Raw genomic sequence first — 21,802 nt, 5'->3', positions numbered from 1 at the left:
TGGAGGCCGTAAATAATGTAAAACCTGAAAACTGAGAAAAGGCAGTAAATCACACTATTAAAGAAGAGGAAAAAATGTGGAAGCTGGACAATATTACTGATAAAATGATCGAGCCAGTTATTATAAATCTTGGTTCTGAAAGTTCATCTTCTGAATCTGATTTGGATTTGTAACAAGTAGCTGTAAGTTTTATATTAATATTTTTATTCATCTATTTAACATACCTTAGACGGTTTTAAAAACTCTTTTTCTCTTTTGTAATTTTTAAAAATTAAAAAAAATGTGAATTTTTTAAAACCCTTTTTAATGTAGGCCAGTCAGTTCTAATATAGTGTGTGATAAAAGAGGTCACTTTTGTTTACATACACATAACACTTTATAACACTGAAATAATTCATTTATTTTTTACAATTATTCAAAGTAATTTTTTAATTAATCTTGAGCACGCCCATGGAGTGGTCGGAGCTACCAGTTAAAATTATGCTAATTACTCTCTCGTTCATAAAAATAAACTATAAATATGTGGACCAGTCTTTGCAGACCATCTTCATTTTGGGCTATCAATATTGCGTCGTCTGCGTAACGGAGTATTTTTATTTCTTTGTTTCCTATTCTATATCCTCTTCCTTGTTTAACGCTTTTCATGATTTCATCCATGATCAAATTGAAGAGCTTGTGGCTCAATGAAACCGCTTGTCTGACTTCCATTTTATTATTTTGGTAGATTATTTCGATAGTTTGTATAATATTTAGGGGAACTTCTCTATTATACAGAAGATGGATTACATCTTTGAGTCTTACTCTGTCAAACGCTTTAGTTCTTTAGTTCAATCAGACACAGAAATGCTGGTCTATTATACTCTAGTGATTTCTCAGTAATTTGCATTACGAAAACCCTGTTGTTTGTCTGCTAAACTTATTTTCTGATTTATTAGCACTTTTAAAATTTTAGTTGTAAGTTTTAGCGTAGTATTTAACAAGTTTATACTTCTGTAGTTTTCTGGCTGTTTTTTTATCTAATTTTTTGAATAGTAGAATTAGTTTGCTCGTTTTCCATTCTTCCGGTATTTTATTGTGTTTTATAATTTTATTAATTAATGTTGTTATTGTTCTGTCATTGCTGCTCCACAATATTTCAGTAATTTAGTAGTACATGTTTATTAAATAAAAGAAGAGATGTTCTACAATGTACAAATTAAAGGTAGATTATGAAAACATCATCATCATTATTCTGATCTTACAATCTTATATGGATCACAGTATTATCTAGAATTTTTCTTCAGTCTTCCCATCCATCGCCTTCCTCTACAAAGATATATTTCACATATTATCAAGGAATTTATTTCTAGGTCTTCCTCTTCTCCACTGTCCAATGGGTCTGTCGAAGAGCGTATGTCTTACTGGATTATTTTGATCTGGTGTTCATTTGGGTATATCCATTTTGGGCAGATTTTAGACATGTAAAACTATTGCGCAGAACACCCCAGATACACCCCACCGGAAAGATACACCGGGATACACGGAAAGTGCTTACTGCAAGCTAAAATATATTTACAAAACAAGATACAGGGTGTAAAAAAGGAAAGTCATTAATTAAATCGCGTATTCTGGGAATAAAAATAGTTCGATTGAACCTTTTTTACCTTTGTACAAATGTGCACATAAAAAATTTACGGCTCTTTGAAATTAGAAAATAAAAATCGGATGTTTCCACTATATCGAAAACTGTTAAAGATTTTATATTGAAAATGGACATGTAGCTTTCTTATAGCAGAAATATCTTTGAAAATAACAGTGAAATTTGTACACCCCATAAAAATTTTATGGGGGTTTTGTTAAGTGAACCCCCCCCCCCCCAAATGTTTGTCTACTTTCCAATTAAATTATTATTGTGGTGTCATCAGTTAAACACAATATTTTTAAAACTTTTTGTCGCTTGGTACTTTTTCGATAAGCCAGTTTTTATCGAGATGCAACTTCTTTTTTAATATGTTTAAACATTTCTGAGTACCTAACAAAATGTAAAATATAAATAAATTTTCATATTATTACCAGGTCTCTATAATCTTACTTAACCATTTGCAAATATGTGGTGGATTTTACAAATGTTCAATATGACCTCCATTTTCTTGAATACGCATTCGACACGTATTTTGCAAAATCATGGGCTTCTAACGAAATCGATTTGCAACTTCCATGATTCTATTCCCCAGTTATTGTTCGTCCGTAATTGGTACGGAATATACGTACCCTTTCATAAAACCCCAGAAGCAAAAGTCAATTGGGTTAAGATCTGCACCTCTGGGTGGCCCAGAAATAGGCGCATCAGGGCCCCTTCCATTTCAGCGTCCAGGTTACTGATCAAAAATATATTCTCTTATTTCGTTATAGTAATGCGCTGGAGCGCCATCCTGTAAAATCGCATATTTTTCCTGACTGCAAGATTGAGCTTTTCGTAACACGTTTTCTAGAAAGTGTAAATAAATTTCACCGTTTAAATTGTTTGGAAGGATTACTGACCCTATTAGATTATTATCCACAATTCTTGCCCAAACATTGACTTTAAAATTTCTTTGGTGATGAGAGACATTTTTGCGTGGGGGTTTTCTTCGGCCCAGATGTGCGTGTTATAATGGTTCGTAATGCCATTTCTGTTAAAGGTAGCTTCGTCAGATGCCTGATTAGATGTCTTAATTATATTTTGTATTTATTTACACTTACAATAAAAGCATTTTCATAAATCTACGTAATTTAGAGTAGTCGGTAGTCGATCGTTTGTCTTCTAAATATTTTTTGGTAGATCGCAGACACTACAAGTCTGAGCACCCCTGATCTAGGATATATTTATATTTACTACAAAATCATGAAAAGAATAAAGAATTTAAAAGAAATATATTAAACTTTGGCAACACAGCTTGATAATAATTATCATAACATGAACTGATAAATCTGGTTTATCTCAAAAAATGTATCTAGTGTTATATAAATCAAGTCAGTTTTAAAACACAAATAATAAATATCTCCGGCTACGAATATGGTAAAAGCCAAGGTTTTTCTTTTCGAGAAACATTTTGAAGGTGTTCCTAAACCAGAAAATGTCAAACTAGTGGAAGAGGAATTAAGACAAATAAAAGATGGAGGTAAATATGACCATTAGAAATATACCTATGTAGTTGCAGAGATGAGTGAAAAATGGAGTTATGTGTTCTATTTACATTTGACGATGTTGAGAAAAATTAACTGTTTAGGAAGAGAATTAACCTCCAAAATAACTAATATTAGAATTTTACAAAACCAGTGATATACATATTTTGCAAAATCAAGATTTGAAATTTGATGTTTGTAATGTTGCCAGACTTACCATTTTTCTGATATCATTAGTGACTTTGTTTTTTTTTAATACGTCACTTTGTTTTTATTTTCTGTTGTAAGGAACATCTTAAAAAGATAAAAAACAAAATCCTAGAAACGCCCCATCGTCTGAATAAATTTTTTGATTCATCGATTCGCTCTGCAAATCTTGCTGGTTTAGTCATGTAAATTCTACTTTTCAAGTATCTCCATTAAAAATAATCTTTATGATTCAAATCGGGTGAGCGAGGAGGCCATTTATTATCTAATCTATCAATCCATCGTACATGAAATGTCTGATCTAAATAACGCCGAACATTTGCACCAAAATAAGCTGGAGCTCGGTCTTGCTGAAACCATATCGGATTAAAATTGGCTCCAAACTTGTTTTTCAGGGCAGGTACACTTTCATTTCTAAGTAGCATTTCATAATTATCGCTTGTTAAATGTTCTTCTATAAAAAACGACCCAATTAACTGAGTACCCAGTATTCATGACCATACATTTAGTTTTTGTGGTCGTTGAGTATGGCAGATGAGATGGCTTTCCAAGATGAGAAATAGCTGCTTCAGTTTTACACTTTGGTAGCTGAATCGGATATGTGAATATCTGAGCAATTGAATACAACAGTAGGAGGTTGTTAATTCGAAAGGGGTGGTGGATTTTCCTGACAGCTAAGTTGATATGTTGATAAGTTAATAACAAAAAATAAGTGATAAGTTGATAACAAAACCTGAACCCAGAAAAGCAAACTGGACCAACTTATCTGTCAGCAAAATCCATCGCCCATTTCAAATCAACAACCTTTTACTGTTGTACGCAATTTCTCAGATATTCCTGTATCCAATTCAGCTACCAAAACTCTGTCAAAAGGCTTAAATTTTTCTGTCACTGCTCTTTCCATCCCAACTGAGAAAATTTTTTGTTAAACTGAAGAAGCTATTTTTCATCTTCCTTCCAACCAAGCCGAAGTTGCCAGACAAGACGTCGCTAGAATTTTCCTTTTTTCCGAACACCCATTGTCAAATATCAATCTTTCAGAAAGACGTGCCCTCAAAGAACTTTATAATATCCCTGACATTGTCATCCTTCCGTCCGACAAAGGTAATGCCACCGTCATTCTCAACTCTTTGAATTATTTCGACAAAATGTTCGAACTTCCTAATTTCACAGAACACAAACAAATCCCAAACGATCCCAGCACTTATCTAGAAAAAAAAACGACCAAATTTATCATAAAAAGTCCACTCTACCTCCAGACATCGAAAAATCTCAATCTCATAAGCCCAATGTCTCCCTATAACCCATCGTCAATGCATACAACCGCACCACTCAAACATTGGCAAATAATCCATTGAAAATCCATTAGCCGAAAACGCCTCGTCCTTTGTCAAAAATTCTTCTTATTTCATTGATCTTCTAGAAAACATTTCTATTTACCCTTAGATATACTAGTTAGTTTTGACATTGTTTCTTTATTCACCAACATTCCGATTGATGAAACCACTGCTATCTTTGACATTACCATCAAATCCCCCCAACAGGGGGATATCTCTTATCTCTTATAAAACACTGCATGTCTAATACATTCTTTTCATTCAAAAATTATTTCTATCGTCAAATCAAAGTGCCCCAATGGGATCCCCTCTCTCAGGTAATAGCTGATATCTACATGGAACATTTCGAAACACAGCCCTGTACTCATCAAATCTCAAACCCACCTGCTGGTTACGGTACATTGATAACACTTTTGTCATTTAGCTCCATGCTAGAGACACTTTAGATCTCTTCTCGTCCCACCTGAATGGAATAAATCCCAATATTCAATTCATGATGGAAATTGAGTATGAAGCGTCTTTGCCATTCTTTGATGTTCTTATTCAGAAACACCCACCTCACAGTTTTTCCTATTCCGTGTACCGAAAATCCACCCATACAAACCGTTATCTCATAATGCCCAGTCACATCGTCACCCTGCCCAACTCAATTCAGTTATCATCACTCTTGTTTCCCGTTCCATAAGACTTAGCGACGGCAATCACAGATCATCCGAAGTCAATTCAATAAGGCAAACACTCTTAAAAAACGGCTACCACAAAACCCAAATCAATAGGAGCATTCAAAACATCTAATCCCCATTCCATCCAAAAAAGAAACCTTGCCGCCTGGTCATTAACCCAAAATATTTCTACCTCTAATCAAAGGTGTCATTGAACGTCACACCCATCTTCACTACTCACTTCAAGTTGTCCAGTCTCGTCAGATCCATAAAAGACCAAATCCCCAATGAAGACCATGGTGTCTACGAGATACCTTGTTTCAGTTGCCCACGAACTTACATAGGACAGACAAACCGACAAATCCACAACCGTATTTACGAACATTTGACAGTTCTAGTATTTCTGGAGAACAAGATACTGATGCGTCACGAGTGAGAGGAGTAGGCAAATTGAGACTCTGAACTCGAACGGAACCATATCCATCTTGATAATAGCTCTAAAATGGGTGCCCAAACGTCAAGTATTATTATTTTTTATCTAGTTTATTATTTTTAGTTAAGACATACATTAATATGTTTTAGAATTCTTAGCAGAAGCACTTTATATCAGTGTGGATCCCTTTATAAGGGCGCGAGCTCAATTTTTACCTTTAGGCCAAACTATGATTGGATTTCAAGTAGCCAGGTGAGTGCTTAGCGATTATTTTAAGTGTTCAGAATCATCAACAACTCACAATATAATTGTATTTCATAAAATATTTGTATTATGTCATAATTGTATTTATTAAAAATCCATTCTTATTCTCGTTTTTTACTTATGGTTTTAGAATCTTAGAAAGCAAAAATCCAAAATTTCCAGTTGGAGGAATCGTTGTCGGTTTCTTTGGATGGAGAACACATACTATATCTGACGGAAGTCACCCTCAAAAAGACAAAATACCACAATTAATTACAGAAAATTTAGGAGACATTTCTCTATCTGCTTTGCTAGGAGTTTTAGGAAGACCAGGGTTTGTATATTTCTCTATGTTTTGTAAGTTTTAAAACTATTCAAACAAATTAACAAATCTGCGGCTATGCCACAGCTTAGAATGTCTTTAATGCTGATCCCATAATTCCCAGCGCATATCGTTAATTGCCACTCATAACAAAAATATGTGTCAGACAAGGAGACCCTCTATTGCCGAAGATATTCACTGAAGACGTATTAAAAAATTTAAACTGATAAAATAAAAGAACAATATCAACGGACTATATACAATAAAACTGATATTTTCAGACGATATAATATTACTATCAAAGAATATGAACGAATTGCAGGAAATGGGTAATGATTTAGAGAGTACAATATAGAATAAAACAGCCAGAAAACTAAAGAGGTATAAACTTGTTAAATACTACGCTAAAACTTACAACTAAAATTTTACAAGAGGCTAATAAATCAGAGGATAAGTTTGGAAGATGAACAACAGGGTTTTCGTAATGGAAGATCGTGTACAGATGCAATATTCGTTATAAGCATATTACTGAGAAATTACTAGAGTCTATAATAGACCAGCATTTCTGTGTCTGAGCGTTTGACAGAGTAAGACTCATAGATGTAATCCATCTTCTGTATAATAGAGAAGTTCCCCTATATATTATAAAAACTATCGAAAACATCTACCAAAACAACAAAATGGAAGTCATAATAGATGGACAACTTACAGAACCTATAGAAATAGGCAGCGGAATAAGACAAGGAGATTCATTGAGCCCCATGCTCTTTAATTTGATCATGGATGAAATCATCAATAGCGTTAACAAAGGAAGAGGATACAGAATGGGAAACAAAGAAATAAACATACTCCGTTACGCAGACAACGCAATATTGATAGCCCAAGATGAAGATAGCCTACAAAGACTAGTCCATAGTTTTAAAATAATAGCAAAAGACTTAATATGACAATTTCAAAAACTGTTTTGGAATAGTGCGCAAAAGTTGCCAATTGGTATTACAAAACTAATCTTTATTTGCGGTTTTTCAAAAAATATTCATCTTTTGCCCTCTACAGGACGTTGAAAAAATTTTAAAAATGAAAAATACGAAAAATGCGATTTTAATTGTAAAGTTAGTTAATTTTGTACAGGTACATTTTGTTATTATATGAAATTCTCAGTGGGGTGTATATTGTCACCATTGCTTTTTAATCTATACTCCGAGCATATTCTCAAAGAGGCACTTGCCAGGGTTAATGTCGGTTTCACTGTCAATGGCATTAAACTTAGTGATCTTAGATATGCGGATGATACTGTATTGCTTGCGAGTTCTGCGGAAGAACTACAGTTATTCATTGACAGTGTTACTAGAGAATGCAAAGAATGCGGTTTTAAACTTTAAATAATACTTCAAAACCTATATATATATATATATATATATATATATATATATATATATATATAGTGTACAGATACATATATATATATATATATATATATATATATATATATATATATATATATATATATATATATATATCGTGTACAGATACATATATATATACATACATACATACATGGTAGTTAACAGAACACCAGTAGGCTACTACATAAATACGTTACTAAAATAGATAAAACTGAGACCGTCACTTATCTGGGTTCAAATATAAATGACAACTGGGATAAGAGCAAAGGCTTTTTCCAAACAAAAAATTTAATATGTGGACGAAATAATAACAATAACCTGAAAATAAGACTCCTCAAATGTTATATCTTCTTGACATTATCGTACGGAGTTAAAAGATGGACGCTCACTATATCGCTACTAAATAAACTTCAAGCTTTCGAAATATTGGTCTATCGAAGGCTGCTACGCAGCAAATTAAGAAGTATTATAATGTTTAAAAACACAACCCAAAGTAATAAAAACGGTAAGAATACGAAAATTTGAGTATTTTGCCCAAGTCATGCGACACCAAGAACGTTATGGAGCCCTCCATGTTTTTATTCAGGGCAAAATATCTGGATAGGGGGGTCCCGATCTAAGAAGAACATCGTGGCTTCATAACCTACGTGAGTGGTTTAATCATTCTTCGTCCTCTCTCTTCAGAGTGGTAAATAAAATTATGATAGTCAATATGATTCATTCAGTAATTGGCATAGCACGAAAATAAGAAGATGAATATATTTCTTCTTCTAAATGTGCCTATCTTCTAGAGATGTTGGCGAGCACATTGAACCATCTTATTCTATTCACAGCAGTTGACGTTAGACTAGTCTACTTCCTAAGATTGGCCAGCCAGGATATATGTCTACGTCCAGGGCCTGTCTTACCCTCAATCTTGCCTTATAGAATCAACTGTAGAAGTCGGTATTTATTATTACGCATGATGTGGCCGAAGTAAGCCAATTTTCTGTTCTTTACGGTGTTAATACTTTCTTTGTCTTTCCTTAGCAGCTGGAGAATTGTTATGTTACTTGTGTGGTGTATATTTGAGATCCTCAACATACGTCGGTAGCACCACATTTCAAATGCCTCTAATCGTTTTATGGCATCTTCTGTAAGGCTTCCTCCAGCTTTTTACCTCATAGACGTAACTATCTAAGAATCCTTATGCGTATATTGATACCTAAAGATAAGTTGCAGGGAATCTTCCTAAGGCTGTTGAAACAGTTTCTGGCTTTTTCAATACGCGTTTTTATTTCGTAGCTGTGATCCCAAGTATCCTTAATATTGCAGCCCAAATAGCATATTTTTTCCACTCTTTCTAACGGTGTATCGACTATTGTAATTTGGGCGTTTATGTTGGTGTTCTTACTAATAATCATTATTTTTATCTTCTTGCAATTTAGTTTTAGGCCGTATTTGTTACATGTTTCTACAACGTTATCCATCATCCTTTGGAGCCCCTCTGAACACTATCTGCCAGCATCACTGTATCGTCTGCATATCTAATATTGTTTATAAGTTGGCCATTTACAGCAATATATAATGTATTTCTACTAACCATCAACCTATGCACTGTTTTATTTTCGTTTCAGACATTCGGCGTATTTTTGCCTGCTAGATATTTGCAAACCCAAAGCAGGCGATACTGTCGTAGTATCTGGAGCAGCAGGTGCTGTGGGAAGTCTGGTTGGTCAGATCGCTAAAATCAAGGGATGCAAAGTAATAGGAATTGCTGGTTCTGACGAAAAGGGAAAATGGTTGGTTGAAAAGTTAGGCTTCGATCATTTCATAAATTATAAGACCGAGTCTATTGATACAGCTATCAAGAAATACGCACCAGGTGGGATTGACTCGTATTTTGATAATGTAAGTATATATTCCATCGTATTTATTGCTTTGTTGAAATATATTTTAAGATAGTCTGATTATATTTATTGCTTTTTATTGTCCTTGCATTTTATTTTACTTTGTCGGTTGTCATCTCTGTGTGTAATAAAAATTTATCTATGTAGCTAGTGGCTATCAATCAAACCTTTGTTAGCTATGTTTAGCAATAATTAATTATTTATTGGTTGTAAATTTTGCGATGTGATTAATGACAGAAACAAAACAAGTACCCGATGGTAATTATAAGTTTTTGTAAACGCTAACCATCAACTTTGTGTTTGCCTTGAAGCTACAATTCGGACTTTATACTGGGGCAATCATCAGCACGTGTTATATAAGATTCGTCGAGTTGATGTTAAACTTTTTTTATAAAATTTAAATTATAATTCGTATTTTTTATTTATAATTTTCGAGTAATTTACTGTAATTTTTAATGAAGATGGTGACAAAGATAAAGAGAAAAGGGCAAGGTTTGTTTTGTAAGTTTATACTTAATGTTTTACAGTGGTGTTGCGAAAGAAACTAGAGTCTAAAATTTCACGACTGATAATGCATTTTACCCAAAAAAGTTTATTCAAAAATGTATAGTTATTTTTATTAACTTTTTTATTTTCCATTTTACGATAAAAAGTAATAGGAATAAAGTTGTAGACAATTTAACTTGCTACAAATAATGTCTGATAACATTTTCTGTAGGGTTGCTATAGTAGAAGCCACAGTTAGAATGCAGTGCAGAACGGCCGACCATGTTGCCGGTTAGCCAAGAGCGGTGAATCAGGACCGGATTTAAGAATCATAGCGCTGGAATATACGCGCACACAACAATTGCGTACGGTTGTATAAGAGACTCTCATTATTGTTTCAACTAAAGTGTTATTCAATTATCGATGTATAAATAAGAGAGTTACATTGTCGAACTAGACAATAACATGAAAAAAAAAATACTATAAAATATGTATATCAAAAACTCATTATCATTGGTTTATCTATATTTATCAATTTTCAATAGTATTTTCCATTGTAAACCGCTGATTACCACGACGAAATGGACGATCTATATGAAGAATGGTTTAAGAAGAAGTTAATTCCAAACTTGCCGAAAGACAAAGAAAACGTTGTCGTTTTGGATAACGCGTTATACCACTCCCGCAAATTTGATTTCCTGAAAAAAAATTGTGGAACAAAAGGCAACTCGAGGATTGGCTAATCGAAACAAACTTTTTGTTCGAGGAAGATTACCTAAAAAGTGAATTACTGGATACTGCGGCCGCATTTAGAGACAAGTACGACAAGTACAAAATTGAAACAATTGCGGAAAAATATAGCGTTAAGATTTTGAGACTGCCGCGTTACTGTTGCGAGCTGAACCCGATTGAGATACGGTGGAGTCAAGTGAAAAGGTACGTGGTTTAAAACAATGTCGATTTTAAAGAAAAAACGGTAGAACGGTTGATAAAAGAAGCTTATCAACGCGTATATAAAGAGCAATGGCATAATTATGTGAACCACGTCGAGAAAGTAGAAGAACAAATGTTTGCGATGGACAATTTGCAGGAAGATATTGAACTGGTGATAATTAATATAGGAGATGATTCAGAGAATGAGGTTGATTTAGATTAGATTGCGATTAGTAATAATTAACGAGAAATATCTCAGATTTAATGCTCATTTGTTTTTTGTTAGTACTGTACGTACAGTACATTTCAGTTATGGTCTTCTTGTGTATGTTATGTCTATATATTTATCGTGTAGTTTAGGGTAACCTACTTGCATTTTTTTTGTATATATGTATATAAGTATTTACGAGGTATTAGACAGGATTTTTTTATAGAATTAATTTGTTTTTCTTTTGTTTATTCTCTTATTTAACTCAGTTAAAAGAATATGTAATGTAAACAGCAAGGAAATAAAGAAGGAAAAAATTAAGAGGTAATTAGCCTAGTAAAGAGTAATAATTATTTAAGTAATTACTATATATTCCAAATTAATAAAGAATAAATTCGACACAGTTTAACGTATACATTTCAAATTAAAAACAAAACAATTGACCCAGTTTAACACAAGCCTGAATGTTTAAAAAATTACGACACTTAGACCTTGTTGGAAATTAATACAAGGTACGAATTGTTAAACAAGTGAGAAGAATTGAGCTGACTAAGAAGTTTTACATAGCGTGATCCAGTTTAACACATTCGGACGTGACAAAAAGAATCTAAGGTACGAGTTGGCAATACATAAAAAAACAAGCAGAAGTTGGTCAAAAGTTCAGTAATAGCGCGGCGTCTGAGAGGGCCCCACGCGAGAGCGAGGCTAGTGGGAAGTGGTCACGCCAGACGCTCCACGCCATAGTGTGGAGATTGGACGATACGCAGACAGTGGACGCGTTATTTAACTCGACGGGATAGTGTGACGTATAAGTGTCGGCAACTGGAGATTCGAAGGTTCGCAATCTCAAATCCCTGTAGGACTGGAGGCGTATTCTCTAGCTAGAGCTTAAATACGCGAAGGTAACTAAGATCTATATACTAACCCAAGGTATATCTAATAATACGGAATTGTCCGACCTTTAATTCCTTGCTTGTCTCTTCTCGTCTCCCTTCGCGCCTGATCGAACATTTTTGGTCCTAACTGATATTTTGTAGTGTACAGTATAGTTAATACATCGTAAACTCGAAATTTGTTTTTGTTATTCCTAGCCGTTACAGGTCGAGACTAGAAGAGATACACATTTCGCTTATGCAGTGCTCCGGCTTCTAACGTAAGCACATAGCCTCTCACTCTTTGCAGGACCTGAGACCGAGAAGTCCTTGATTCCCTTCCTTTCCAGAAAGATTTCCCTACCCTCTTGTAAATCCGCGAGGGCGGAACCAGTCAGTCCAGACTAGTGGAACCAGTAAGCCTTGCCCCGCTCGCAAGGATAAGTATCTCCTAAAAATTGTAGAGGCATTGATAAGGACATTGAAACAGACTTCTACAATGGTGACAGCCTTTATCAGAGTGGAGACAATTCATTAGAGGGGTTTAGTCGATTCATCTACAGCTTCAATCCTAAATGATCACGCTTAACCCCCCAATTTTATTAGAATGGTGACAGCGGTCTCGGTTTGGGGAAATTAATTCGGAAATTAGGGATGATCAAGTCACTTCTACAGTTTTCTATTTTTTTTGGTAAACTTTTGCAAGTTTTTTTATATTTATAAGAATTTCTTCCATCGTTGAAATCTTGCTTCGCCAGTGGCATTCCAAAATTTTTCTTCTAATATAGAAACAGTACAGTATTCAGCAAATATTATTTTTATGTACAGGACTTCTTTTCTAAAAATCTTTTTTCTGTTTTTTTTTAAGTAAAGATTTTTGAAACGAAGCGCGTACATGATTCTGATTTCTGGACTGATTTCTCAGTCTATCACCAAACCACCACACACCTACCACTATGCCGACATAACCGATATCGCTGCGCGCCGTAAGACCAGTACTGCATTCTAACTGTGGCTTCTAATATAGTTTACGATATACAGCGTGAAAACTCTTTGAACCCCTTATTCCAAGATGGCGAGTATTTAAGAACCCGGTGAACTCCAGAGCGCTGCAAAATTCAGATTAAAAAGATCCAGATCCAAATTATTAAAATTAATAAATTTGTAGTGAAACTTATTATATTAATAACTCTCTATAACATTTCTCTGTTATTTTATTGTAAAATTACTAGAAAAAAGTTTTAAAAGAAAATTTGTTCAAAAATTTTTAGTTATGTTTATTTAGAACTTTTTTATAAATTTAATTTGCTACAAATAATGTAACCACCCCCAAACATCAAAAAAATAAAATTGCATCCTCTCAAAAATACAGGGTGGTGAATCGTCAAACGGGCCATAGGAAACCCAGTGGAAAATTCTAAATTGTTGAATTCCTGCTTCCCTAATTATTTTACACCAAAAGTCAAGAAAAACTATTTGTAGAGGACTGAAATATGTATCGAAAACAAATGTTAAAATTGTTCTACGAATTAAACGTATTCCAAAATTTTGCAAGAATATCATACGTTTTTCAGGCCATCCCTTAAAGTCAGTTCACACGCTGTGCAAGAATGTGTATGACATGTTGCGTTTGGTCATATTATATTATTTATCTATGGTCATATTGATGTTTCTGATATTTGACAATATTTGAATTGCCAAAATTTTTATTTTGTGATTTATTGTTTAAAAAACAATAAAGTTGAGAATAAATGTATTCAGTTGAGGAGAAAGTACCAATAATAAAAATGTTTTATTCAGGCAATGAATTGTCAGTTCTTTATTTTTAAGATATCGCAATAAACCAATTCCAAGTCATTCAAAAATTCAAAGGATACAAAATTTTGAAAATACTGGGACCGTGATTTCTAATTGTACGTGTACAAACAATATTGCTGAAGTACCAAGAAATTTAGAAAATCAAAATTAAATAAATGTATTAACAGCAGTTGTAGAAAATCCTAAAATAAGTTCTCGGAACATCGCAGACCAGTTTAATGTTCATAATCCCACAGTTTTAAAAATTTTGAAAATGAATAATTTCCGTTCATATAAATTTCAATTTCTTCAAGAACTAAGAGAAGGAGATGTTGAGTAACGAGCGGAATTTTGTTATGAAATTTTAGAGAGGGGTAATGCAGACAGACAATTAAAAAAACATTTTGTTTAGTGATGAATGTACATTTACATTAAATAGTGAACCAAATGTTCAAAATTATAGGATTTGGTCGACAGGAAAACCTAAGGATATTATTGAAAGCCATATCCAATATCGTCGAAAAATAAATGTCTGGTTAGGAATATTCGAACACAATATTATTGGACAATTTTTCTATGAGGAAAATTTAAATTCAAAAAAATTTTTAGACTTGCTACAAGAAGAGATTTTACACAGACTTGCAGAAATAGGTCCAAATACAGAAGAAATTTGGTTTCAAATGGATTGATGCCCTGCGCACAATAACTGGAATTTAAGGAATTCCTTAAAAACAACTTTAATAATTGTTTGATTGGACCTGACTGTAACATTAAGTGGCACCCGAGATCCGGAGATCTAGCTCCAAACGATTATTTTATCTGGGGGCATCTAAGATCAAAAATTAATTCTGACCAAAATTTTACAGATATAGAAGCATTAAAATTAAAAATGCGAATTATTGAAGAGTGTGCAAAAATAACGCCACGTGTTCTGGCTAATGTTAGACGAGAATTTTACAATCGATTGGGATACTGCTTAGTACAAAATGGCTTATTGTTTGAACATTTTTTTATAGTTTTATGTTTAGAAATTATCATAAATTATTTTTAGGAAGGATTACAGTAAAACTATATTTAAATTCGAATTTGAATTGTTATATTACCTAAAATTGAATTGGAGTGTATTTTATACTATCTTACATTAAATAAGCATATAACATTATCGCAATTTTTCGTGAACTGATTACATTTTATCAACTTTATTGCTTTGTAAACAATATAATTTATTGCTTACAAAATACTATTTATTGTTAACTAGTAGTAGTACTATTTGCGAAAATTTGTTGTTTATAATTTAATCATAAAATAAAAATATTGACAATTCAAAATTCAAATATTGTCAAATATCAGAAACATCAATATGATCAAACGCAACAACATGTCATACACATTCTTGTACCGCCTGTGGTCTGACTTTAAGGGGTGGCCTGAAAAATATATTATATTTTTGTAAAATTTTGGAGTACGCTTAATTCGTAGAACAATTTTAACACTTGTTTTTAATGCAGATTTCACTCCTCTATAAAAAGTTTCTTATAACTTTTGATGTAAAATATTTAGGGAAGCAGGAATTCAACAATTTAGAATTTCCCATTAAGTTTCCTATGACCCGTTTGGCGATTTACCACCCGGTATAATCTCTTTAATCAACAACGTTAAAACCTTTGGATACGTTACATAATATGTACCTACTTAAGGATTATACTTGAAACGTACATAACAATTCCGACAAATATCATACAAGCTGAAATAGGTGAACCCACACTAGAGCTTCGTACGCAGCTACTAATTAATTCCAATAAATAATATTTTAGTCATATCCTTGGCTAATGACTCTTCAAAGTTCAATCTTCCATATTTCCACAGAATTTATCATGCGAAGAACCTACTCAATACAGCTGGCGCCGTTTCTCGCAACCTAGCTTCCAACGCTTGCGATCGTTCCAGTCATCTACATGTAGACCCTTATCTTCCATTGCACCTTTTACTTCTTGTCTCCACGGTCTTCCCTTTTTCCTGCGGTTGGTGGGGATCCACTGTAACATTCTCTTTGGCCATCGTTGATCATTCATCCTTTCTACGTGGCCATACCATTTCAGCCTTTTGCATTCTATAGTTTCCAGCAATGTCTATGCCCATACGCTCTCTGATTTCAGTATTCCTTATTATATCTCTTCTAGTGAGTTGGCAACATCTTCTCCAATAATTCATTTCCATTGCTTTTATTTTGGATGCGTCATTTTTATTTATTACCCAAAGCTCTGAACCATATGTAGCAATGCTTTCTATGATACTTTTATATATCCTAATTTTTGTGTTTCGGGTGATGTGGTTGTTCGAAAGTATACTATTCAGTTGACTTATTGCTGAATTTCCTTGACCAATTCTAGTAGCTATTTCTTTTGTATTTCGACCATTGTTTGTAACGTTTACACCGAGATATTTATAGCTATCAGTATTTTAAATTTGTTTGCTTCCTAGTTCTAAGTGCTTTCCTTCACCTCCCACTACTACGTACTCTGTTTTTGATGGATTAATTGATTATTATATTCTTCACTTAGTATATTCTTCATCTATTTTTCGTAACATGTAGTGGATATCATCTTGATCTTCTGCAAGTATTACTTGGTCATCAGCAAAATGCAAGCTGTACAGTGTATGGTCTCCAATTTTAACACCCATAGGTTCACATTTTCTTTTCCAAATATCCAAAACCCCCTCCAAATAAATCTTAAAGAAGTGTAGGTGCAATGCAGCAGCCTTGGCGAAGTCCTTTGGTCACTTTTATCTTTTTTGTCACTTTTTGTCCAATCTTCATTACACTCGTCATATCATCGTACAACTCCCTTACAGCATTAATGTAAATCTGGAACTGGAAGCAATTTTCACCCTTATATCAATACAAAAATATATCTCCATCTTCACCTTGGATTATAAAAATTCTAAGAGTCAATTACAGTTCAAGATCTCTTCAGAGATCTAATTAACTCTCTTTCCGATTACACAGTATACTATACAGAGCGTCTAAAACTAAAAATGGAGTCGGAGTGGCAATAATTAACACCACCAAGATTCTCAAACTTAGAATTCCAGATACTGCAACTATACTAACAGGAGAACTCTATGCAATTTACCAAGCGATACTACACGCAAATGCCAGTAAAATGAACAAAATATTAATCGTGACAGATTCTATATCACCACTACAAATAATCAGGAAAATATACACGCAGCAGCCATTAGCTTTACTAATAAAGGAAGAACTAAATAAATTGAATACTAAAGATACAAGCATCGCAAGTTTCTCTGGGTTCCATCACATGTTGGAATAGCAGGTAACGAAGCAGCAGACAAAAATGCCAAAGAAGCTATAAACGACAACAGTATTCCCATATCACCCCAATCTGTAACTATGGATCTAAAAAGCTACTTCATAAAGCACCTGTTCGAGAACTGGAACATTGAAATACACACCATTAAAGTTTCAGGAGTTAAAAAATAAGATTGGACCATGGCAACCACTCGAGGTATCCAGACGAAAGCAAATAATTATTTACCGTTTACGACTTGGACATTCTTCCTTGGACTATTAACTGTAGCAGCCGGTACTTAGTATGCCTCATGACATGTCCGAAGTACTCAATCTTCCGTTTCTTTACGGTGAAGATTATTTCTTTGCTTTTGCCTATTCTCTGCATTACTTCCACGTTAGTGATGTGGTCTGTCCAGGATATCCGAAGAATACGGCGATATATCCACAGCTCAAAGGATTCTAGTTTCTTCAGGGTGGCTTCCGTTGTGGTCCATGCCTCTGCTCCATAGAACAAGACCGGGAAGATATAACACTTGACACTTGACCAGTCTTACTCTTAAACATTTGTTTAGGAAAGAAAAACGCCCAATTTGGGTGCTAGTGGAAAAGTGCGAAAAGTTTAATCGTCACAAAATTAAATACCATTTACCAAACAATCTTCAAGACATTTGAAATACAGAAAACAATATAGATAACCTACTTTTGTTTTTAAAAGACATAAATTTACTAAGCAAAGTGTAATTAACTGTTACCGTTCCGCTAATAACCTTAATTAGATTTAAGCAGATTTTTTGTAAATAAAAAAAATGTAATATCGATGTAACTTTTCAATGGACTACAAGTCATGATAAAGACACTATTTTTTAGGTTGGTGGCGAAATTAGTAGTACAGTTATATGGAATCTAAAAAAGTTCGGACGTGTAGGGCTGTGTGGGTCAATATCACAATATAACGAAACTAGTAAAGGTGAGTTGATAATATTAAATGTGATACATATATTTATATTCTTTGATTAAATTTTTTTTAACTTCATTGAGTACAACAATCTGCCCATTGGCCATTAAGCATTTGGTATGGTAAAAAATACAGACATGTAGAGAGTTACTCCAGTGAGTCACCTCTTTACAATTCTAAAATTAAAATTTTATTAGTTTGAATACACTTATTATGTTCAGTTGGACAAGTCGGACGGCAAATATGGCTTCATTCACGGATTTTAGGAGGATGTCGTGTTGAATCACCTCGTTGGATGCATAGTATGGCGCATTGACTATGGCACGTAGCACCTTGTTTTGGAATCTCTGTAAGATGTTTGTATTGGAGACGCTAGCAGTGCTTCCCATAGCTGAATCTCATAAGTCCATATGGGCTTTAGAATGGACTTAGAATGGGGTAAAATTTTGTTATCCAAAGATAGTTTTGAATTGCGTCCAATGACCCAATACATATTTCTCAATTTAAGTCCAAGCTGTTTTCGTTTGTTAAAAATATGTTTTTTCCAAGTTAGACGGCGATCCAAGTGCATGCCAAGATATTTAGCGCCCTCAGATTGAGGAATTAGACAATTATCAATATATACAGGGGGGTATGTTTCTCTACGTAGCATGTATTGAGTTAGTTTCATTAGATTTGATGCGCCATACTTTTATCCATTGCTGAATTCTATTTAGGTTTGATTGAAGAATTTCTGAAAATCCTACAAAATATAATGCAAGGAAAAATCCAAGGACGCAGAAATCCAGGCCGTAGAAGAATATCCTGGATGAGAAATTTAAGAGAGTGGTTTGGCTGTACCACTAACGAATTATTCAAAACAGCAGTAAATAAAATTAGAATCGCCCTAATGATATCCAATCTCCGATAGGAGAGGCACTCAAAGAAAAAGAAGAAGATTTCTTGATGCTGTTGATGAATCTGTGTGGGATGCCAGGATAGCAGTGTCATCTGCATACGTTGCAACAGTAGTTGTACTAGATGTTGGAATGTCCGCTGTGTATAAAAGATATAGAATTGGGCCGAGAACGCTGCCTTGTGGGATGGCTGAGTGAATAGGATATATCTTAGTATGCTCGGTACCGTGCTTCACCAGGAAGTGTCTATTTTCTATGTAGGATTTTAAGAGCTGGAAGTAAGGATAGTGTAGGAGCATCTTTAACTTTATTTGTAGTCCTATGTGCCATACCTTGTCAAAAGCCTGAGATATGTCAAAGAAAGCAGCTGAACAGTATCTTTTGGCGTTGATTAAATTTGCCTAAAATTATTAATTCACAAGAAAATAGCTTCAGGACAATATTAATATTGCTGCAAAATTTGAGACAAAATTTCAAATGATTTTGAAATTCTTCGTCACTAGTTTATGACGTTACATTGCGATTATCAGCTGTGTCATAAAAACTATTTGCTATTACTGATTATTCGATTAAAAATCGAGTTACACGCATAATTAACTATTAAAAACAACGGTCTAATAAATTTAAATAAGCTGCGATTTCTCTTCAGAATCTTGAACCTTAATGTTTAAATTTCGATTTAGGTACTTGGCAACCTCAAAAATAATCATTTGCATACGAGTTCAAGCCTCAAAAATGCGAATTTTTGCATTTTTCAGATTTTAAATTACTTACCTATAACTCAAAAATTGTTACCTTTAGAGAAAAATGACAAAAGACCTTTTTTGTTAAAAATGACACAGAAACCCTAAAAAATAATTTTCCGGAGAAAAAAGAGGATTTTTTAATACTGTTTAAGCAATTTCTACCCAAAAGTTTCGCCCGACGCCCTCCAGATTTGTTTAAACGGGACATTTTTGAACTAGAATCCGCAAAAAAACTGAATCAGAAACACTTTTCCTACGGAAGCGGTCTCACAACATGGACTATTATGTAAATATAGCATGAAAACATTAATAAAAACAACAGTTATCATTTTTTTATCATTTACGTTTACATCATAAACAACTTTTAGTATTTTTTGATGATCTTATTTACTATTGACATATTTCGTAGTCCAAAACGTTTCTATATTCCTCAAAAGAATGTGAAAGTTAATGATCCTACCTAAACAATAAAAAGGAAACAGTGGCCATAAGACATATGATAAAATCTATTATCGGGGGATTAGGATCGTAAAGAATACCATTAGCTTAGACTTTATTGATTGCCTTTTTATTTTAATGCAAATGAGTGCTTCTTAGAATGCGATTACTTATTCTAAACAAAAAATTACCTGACGTAACAAAATTTGGACAAAATGGTCATTGGCGTCCATAATATAAAAGTTAACTTAGCGACATATTTATATTTCTCAATGATTACACATACATAATAATATATAATAACGAGATTCCTTCTTGCTTTATTATTATTATTTATTTATTATTATTTTTGTTTTTTTTTTGTTCTGAATGATCAAAAGATTCAATTTAGTTTGTTACCCCAAAGGTCAATAGTTAATTGGTCAAATTGTCATATTTTTGTTTTATATTTTTTCCATCCTCAGTTTGATATTTTTCGGTTATACTTGATGTTCAACTAATTTGAGTTCTCGTTTCTATTGGTAGATCAACTAAAGTTATGCTTTAAATCAATTTAAAAAATTAAGAGACAGATTACAGTTAAAATGAAAGGCAAAAGAAAACATAGAAAAAATGATAAAGAAGAATAGTGAAAACATTAAAACACAACGGTAGTTATAAATGAACAGATGGCTTACATACAACTTTCATGTAAAAGGCACAAAGTGTTTGATAATTTGATAATAAACACCTCTATTATAGACTAATGTCCAAAAAGTATTTTTGCTTGTTTGCGCTTTTTTATTATTGCAAGACTTTTACTAGTTAGATAAATATATTGTATATATTTTCGACAGCTTTATACCTTTGTGCAAAGATCCTGTATAACAAAAATTTATTCTATACTATTTTATTACTTCTAAACCCACACTGTAGTTTTTTTTTAAGTAATTACTATTTTAACACACAAATTTTTTTTTTAGTAACATCATTCCACCGTCCAATTATCAGCAACGAATTGTTTTTACAAGGATTTCAGTGTGCTACTTGGGTGGATAGATGGTCCGAAGCTATCAAACAGAATCTGGAATGGATCAAACAAGGCAAACTAAAGTACCGAGAAACTGTTACCGAAGGTTTTGAAAATACCTATCAGGCGTTTATAGATATGTTGAGCGGAAAGAACTTTGGTAAAGCCGTTGTGAAAGTTTAAAATTATATAAAATTTCATTAAAAATTGCCCAAAAACAGATTTATTATTTCTATCCTCTTTTAAAATTGACACAGGGTAGAGGACCAACAGTACAAGATCGAGAAAAATTCGCAAATTATCATGAAGGCTACTATATGTAAACCATGTTTTACCATGGGTATGGTATTATTAAATACCTCCACCTTGCCTTGAAAAACATTAGTCATCCGGCGTATCCATGAAATTATTAAGGGGCACCTGTAAAAATACATCTCCAAGGTTTCGAGCTATGTACTTGGTTATACATAGTAAAAGTAGTTCACCAAATAGTAAAAATATCTTTA

General features: G+C 33.4%; 1 protein-coding gene across 1 annotated transcript; it reads left to right on the top strand.

The window, feature by feature from the left end:
* Positions 1 to 2,930: 2,930 nt before the first annotated feature.
* On the top strand, positions 2,931 to 21,518 carry LOC140440954 (prostaglandin reductase 1-like). The gene is made up of 6 exons (XM_072531311.1): positions 2,931 to 3,140; positions 5,933 to 6,035; positions 6,178 to 6,360; positions 9,371 to 9,644; positions 18,120 to 18,219; positions 21,250 to 21,518. Exons 1-6 carry the CDS (start codon positions 3,035 to 3,037, stop codon positions 21,477 to 21,479), a joined length of 996 nt encoding a protein of 331 aa, XP_072387412.1. The 5' UTR covers positions 2,931 to 3,034; the 3' UTR covers positions 21,480 to 21,518.
* Positions 21,519 to 21,802: the final 284 nt, after the last annotated feature.

The sequence above is a fragment of the Diabrotica undecimpunctata genome, chromosome 5 (genome assembly GCF_040954645.1).
Source record: "Diabrotica undecimpunctata isolate CICGRU chromosome 5, icDiaUnde3, whole genome shotgun sequence".
Classification (NCBI taxonomy): domain Eukaryota; kingdom Metazoa; phylum Arthropoda; class Insecta; order Coleoptera; family Chrysomelidae; genus Diabrotica; species Diabrotica undecimpunctata.
Note: the sequence above shows the minus strand (reverse complement) of the source record. Positions and strands in the feature narration are given on the sequence as shown.